General features: G+C 45.3%; 1 protein-coding gene across 1 annotated transcript; it reads right to left on the bottom strand.

Annotated features, from left to right (window-relative positions):
- Positions 1–2,894: 2,894 nt before the first annotated feature.
- Positions 2,895–4,587, bottom strand: LOC136197575 (roundabout homolog 1-like). The gene is made up of 6 exons (XM_065987367.1): positions 4,170–4,587; positions 3,841–4,071; positions 3,493–3,783; positions 3,130–3,420; positions 2,946–3,095; positions 2,895–2,911 (listed from the first exon to the last, which is right to left on the bottom strand). The coding sequence occupies exons 1-6, from the start codon at positions 4,585–4,587 to the stop codon at positions 2,895–2,897; spliced, it is 1,398 nt and encodes a 465-aa protein (XP_065843439.1).
- Between the last annotated feature and the right edge of the window lie 1,299 nt (positions 4,588–5,886).

Here is a 5,886-nt window from a genome sequence, read left to right as displayed (position 1 = left end):
TGGAGAGGCATGGTATAAGGCGTAAGCACGAAAAAGCGAGATCAGGAATAGCATTCAAACACCGTACATAAAAATCGTTTATAGACCGCCTACCTGTCCGTGCAAGCCAAAACAAAGACAATTTTAAATAATTCTATATAACTGCCACGAGTTAGCTATTACACTAGTTATTTTGCAAAAGTGTGACCAAAAATATCATTTAGAGACCGATTTGAACGTTTTTCCTTTCAATGAATTGGTCGAGAGACACGGCCAGCAAAGCGAACAAACACTGCACATTCTTAGGTTACAAGGGAAAACTAGAGGTACATACGTAATGACTTTCGCCTTGCCGCTTTTTGTTTTTTTCATTTTGATTTATAATCTTTTACAAAAACTTTTATTAATACGGCGATGCTGCCGTCTTTTGTACCCAATTCATAAACAATTTCAAACGCGCAAACGACTTACTAAACGGTGAATCATGAATGTCGGCCATTCTCTCGAGTTCGACGACGTCGATGTCCGCGCGCGCAACGGCTCGCTTGTCTCGATGGAGTGGCGGAAGATTAAGACGCAGTCTGTGAGACGCGCCGATTGAACGACTGTGCAAATTTAGAGAGCGATTAAAAATTAAAAACGGGGGTGCTAGTATCGTTCAGTTCTAATTAGCACTCACGGGCGATAAAAAGCGTAAGGAGCGTCGCAAAAAAAGCCGTAGATGAACAAGATAGATGGTTGCGAGAGCATCGGAGAACACTATAGGAAAGGTTCGGATCGCGTGTAGAAGAGGACAAAGGGAGATCGACCGTTCGATCGACGGTTGCTCGAAGGTGTGGATAGGGATAACTCAGGAGATTTTCGCTAGCTCATTCGTCCATGACTTTTTGTTTCATCCGAAGACAAGCTTAGCAGTACCTCTTCCATGTTGCTTTCTTCCTCGAAGTCGCGGCGATTGCAGTGCGAACCAGTCCTCCGAAAGAGTTGAAGGCGTCGTGGGCTGCATTGAAGCGGGCGGGACGAATTCGGCCATTGTAGTTGTTAAACCGCGCGGACGAGCGCAATCGCACGGCGGGACCTCCTAATGTAATCCTTCGCGTTCGCTGACAATTCCGTGGTGCTCTCCAACACGCTCTCTCCTCTTATTCCCCCACTCCTCCTCTCACATCAATCCCTATATGTACAACCCAACGTCACAGAAATTACGTCATACATAAACACATACATACTCTGCTAACACATACATGTTACACATCCGCGAGATGCTTTTCGTAGGCTTCGAGGGTAATTTTGTCTGCAAAGTATAGAACGTCTAAGGTTTGCTGAAGAAGTTGATAAAGCGTTTACTCGTGTCGTTCTGTGGGAAGCTGAAAGTGCCATAGAAATAGCAGCAAAGGTTGCACCTAATATATCTTCGGGCGATGACGGTCAGTTGCCTTTGGACTTTGAGTGGCTCCAAACAAACGGTGGATTGATAAATGATTTGCTTCCAAGTGGTGGTGAAAATAAAAAGTCACAGCGCAGCACCAACGATCAGTCTTCAACATGGAGAACGGACGATCCTCTTCAAACAACTATGACAGACAACGAATACGTTTTGGCGTTGGAGAGACTATCTTCTGACAAACGTTAGACTTTGAAAAGATTTCTGCCTCTGCTCAAGCTCAAATCAAAAGCTCTGAAGTTATACACCGCTTTTTCTGTTTGTTACAGGTGGAGCAGGAACGGGCAAAACTTTTCTGGTACAGTTAATTCGGGAAATGCTTTTGCGTTTACATCTAAATTTGGTATTGAGAGCCCCCACTGGCATCGCTGGGTAAAATAGTAGTGGACGTACGCTACCAACGGCGTTTTCTATTCCCATTGACCATGGTCGCAACTGTGAATATTTGCCCTTGCGGCCTGATAAATTAACTGCGCTAAGAGAACGTTTTTCTGCACTAAATTACGTCATTATTGACGAAATTTCTATGGTTTCATGTCAAACATTTTGCATTATGCATTGGAGATTGTCTCAGATCAAAGGCACCTTAATTAGAGATGAGACGCGGCAGATGACGCGTGCGTGCACCCGCGTATTTTGCACGAGGTCGTGAACCGCATTGGCAGAACGCATTTTTGCTTTATATACAGTGTCGCGCGACTGCGCGACAATGGAAGCTGTCCTGGTAATAACATACAGGCGTGACTTGCCTAGGTAAACGGACGCGAGAAGAATATTCCGAGCTTTCATGCAACAGCGACCCAAGCGAACTCGACAAAACGTGCAGCAGGCTATCAGTCTGCTAGACAGGCGTGCCAACGCCTCTAAACAGCGGCTCGTGAGAATAACTCTGCGTTCTGCTCCTAAGAAAAGAATCAGAGCATTTCAGCGCTTATACTGAGACAGACCTACTTTTCATATGGATTAATTTCGATAAAAGTTTGTCGGCATGTTTGTTTGGCCGATTTTTCTTCTTTCGTCGACCCATTCCGAGTCTCGGATTTTCTGCCTTGTTCTATCCTGTTTATGTATAGTGTGAGTTGTTAGTAGAACGATTGTGTCCAGTGCTGCTCACCTTGGGTCGTTGAATTTCTTTTTGTCTTGAAACGTTCTTTCTGCAACGGCTTCTCAGTGGTTCGCCAATTCCAGTGACCACCAGAAGCCCCAAAACGCCAAACAAAAATTCGATTTCAGAGGAGATTATTTCGACTGTTTTATTCTGATTCAGAATTGAGGAATTCTTAACTACACATGAGAACTGCCGTCTTAGTTTATTAGACCTGCGAATTCATACCGTAAAAGAACACAAACTCTTCGACGTCAGAACGACGACTGACCCCGTAAGCATTTGACGCTTTTACAGCTAAGTCATAGGTATAGACACCGGTAGCAAGTAAAGAAGATCGAACATCAATCACAGTGGAACTTCTGTTCACAGTAGTCGAACTTCTGTTCACCGTCACAGACGACCACAGATCTCTACCAGTTGCCTGTCTCCAATAGGCTTCATAGCCGGTAATGGGACTGTTGCCGTCAAACGAAGGATCTGTCCAATTGACGGTGATGACTCCATCGAAACCCTTTGCTGTTGTGATCACTGGAGGACCAGGGGGCCTAAACACAACCACCATGGCTATAGGCACCCAACTCGTTAGTGATATAGCAACCTTTCACGTCGACGTAAACGGTTTGAATCACAGCTGGCCGGTTATTGACCTCGATGGTGCACACGTACTGACCAGCTTGATCGTAGGTAACGTTAACAACAAATAGCTCTCCCGTTTCGTCTTGCAACAGACTCGGATCGCTCAAGGGCTGCTTGTCCTTCGTCCAGGAAACGATAGGTCGAACGAGTCCTTGAGCTCGACAAGTGATACTATCGTTTCGGCCATAAGCTATTGCCTTGAAGGCGACTATCTGGATTGGCGGCGAGCCAGACGGAGGAGGTGTCGGCGGACCTAGCAGACGACGATTAGAAAATTGAAAACATTGTCTTAGTTGATCAAATAAACTCCAATTAGTAGACTTACTTCCCACAACGACGTTCCCTTTGTTCGATTGGACTTGACCGTGATCGTTCATCCCAGCAGAGTAATAGTAGTCTTCGTCTGTCTTCTTTATGTTCTCGATAATCTGCGTACTCGACGTGCGATCGTTTCGTATTACATACCTAATGTTCTTTGTATTGACCGTCTTGTGCGTACGGCCTCGAAACCAGGTCTTTCCCGGCGTCGGAATACCAGAAATGTTGCACGTTAGTGTCGCTCGGAAGCCGAGCTGCACGGTGACGTTCGCAGGATGAAGAACGACCTTGAGTTCAGCTGCAAAAACAAAACGCCTCCTTTCGTTTTTCACTAGGAAACGCTGATATGTATTACTTTCAACTGTCAGCGTGAGAGATTTCTCAGTTCTTCCACCGCTTGTGGACTTTGCTTGGCACGTGTAGGAGCCGGCGTCTGACAGAGTGACGTTTCTAATAATCAGAGTCTCTCCTATGTGATTGGTGATCTCGTATCTGGGGTCATCGAGCAAAAGCTTCTCGTCGTTTCTGAACCAAAAAACCCTGTCATAGTTTTTTCCACGGCAGGTCAAACGAGCGGAGAGAGATTCTATATAGGAAATATCTGGATAAAAAATTATTTCAGGTAAGCCTGCAGGGAAAACGAAGGTAAAAATAATGAAGGAAGTCGTACATGGATGAACAAACCGAATACTGTGAGGTGCGCCTTTGTCTGGGATCCCCTCACTTCTCCTGTGCTCAATGTCGCTTGACAGCCGTATCCTCCAGAATCTTCGACAGTCAAGTGAAATAAACGAAGCGACGATGTGCCTACACCCGTAATTCGATTTGCCGTCAAAACGGCAAATCCATCCTTCAACCATCTGTAACCGACGACTTTTGCTGCACCGCTTACAATGCACGTAAACTCGACTGCGTCGCCGATCTGAGCGTAGTGAGCTGGCGAGCCAGCAACTTCAACGCTGACAGCAATGAGATCAAGTAAACAACCATAAGTCCCCAGAGTCCCCAAATTCGTCGGCTTGCCTCTGATGCTATAAACGTTTTGGAGAGCGCTAGCAAGCAGTAGCAGCAGAAGAACACAATAGAGATGTGCAAACGGCATTTCAAAGATGAAAACCTGCAAAAAACAAAAGGAGTGCATCCGGGACCGAAGAAAAAGAACCGCTATTTTTGACCTCGATGAGGCTTCGTGGGCCTACGGTTGCATATCTGGTTTTGACTCTGGTGCCGTTATGTGTGCAGAAAATTGAGAAGCGACGCTGAGTGAAGACTATTTAATCTAAGATGTCCGTGATCTAATTAGGCAACGGAGTCCCCTGTTGGTCAATTCCATGACAACCTCAAACAATAGTAGGGGAGGGGTTCCCAATTATGGACAGTCCCGGAAGGTCCCCTTGTTTGTTCGAGCACTACGCTATAAGTATCCCACCGTTCGAGCTCCCCCATACCTCATCTTAGAGCTAAAGGAAAGACGATTCTGCGGTAGGAGTTTCGGATGTCTGCGACTGCGCATTTGTATGCTGACGCACAAAGTTTACCTAACCTCGGCTGTTTTTACCCGAATTACGTGGGCGCTAATGATGGACACCCCCGTATCTTCGCCGCACTTCAACGTATACATGCATGTTATATATCAAACGAAAGCTCAGACATTCCTCTTTCACATCATTCGCACGGTAACAATTTTTGTAAAGAATTCGGGTAGAAAACTGCGTTTTCGTATAGCGGTGAAATACTCTATTACGATCTACTTCTTTTGAAGAAACCTTTAGTGAAATCTATTATCCATGCTAGAGATGTCTTTTCATTTTACTAAGAATGTCTTTCCTTGAAAATAGTTGGTAAATTCAATGGCACCATGCTTGCCTATATGCTGATTCGCGAGGCTTTAGGTCTAATCCCACTTTAACAAACCCAACAACTTTGTTTGGCGGCTGAACATTTCGGTTTTCGACGATTTATTTCAACTGCGGCCAGTAATGGGCCATTTCGTTTTTGATTCAAGCCGACCAAAAAGTTATCTGTGGCGCAACTTCGATGTGAGCATACTGACGTACAATCATCGGCAGGCCGAAGAGAGAAATTGGGCTAGTCCATTTAACCGTATTCGCCTCGGTTGTCATTCAGAGAGTGACTGTGCTGAGTTGCTTTAGCGACAGAAGGTCGATCTCACAAAACCACCCTTCTGCAATGCTCTCCGTATCTTCCCACGAAAAGCTGACGTCGAAAAGCACAATTTGATGTGCCTACAATCTCAAATGCGCTACTCAAAGTTATATGAAATTGTTGTCAAGGACGTAGTGGTTCAGACACCAGACGGACTGACGCCAGACGAAATTTCTCATCTTAAACCTTACAAAGTAAACGACAACGCCAGTTTGGCTCAAAAATTTCAGCTCAC

The sequence above is a fragment of the Oscarella lobularis genome, chromosome 17, assembly GCF_947507565.1.
Source record: "Oscarella lobularis chromosome 17, ooOscLobu1.1, whole genome shotgun sequence".
Taxonomy (NCBI): Eukaryota; Metazoa; Porifera; class Homoscleromorpha; order Homosclerophorida; family Oscarellidae; genus Oscarella; species Oscarella lobularis.
This window is presented reverse-complemented; position numbering and strand designations above follow the sequence as displayed.

Excerpts from the sequence above, each read along its gene's own strand:
- LOC136197575 (XM_065987367.1), bottom strand. The coding sequence starts at position 4,587 with ATGCCGTTTGCACATCTCTATTGTGTTCTTCTGCTGCTACTGCTTGCT. Across the intron at positions 4,072-4,169 it reads GGCGCACCTCACAGTATTCG|AATCTCTCTCCGCTCGTTTG; the intron begins GTTTGTTCATCC and ends TTTCCTATATAG. Across the intron at positions 3,096-3,129 it reads CGTTTACGTCGACGTGAAAG|CCATGGTGGTTGTGTTTAGG; the intron begins GTTGCTATATCA and ends GGGTGCCTATAG.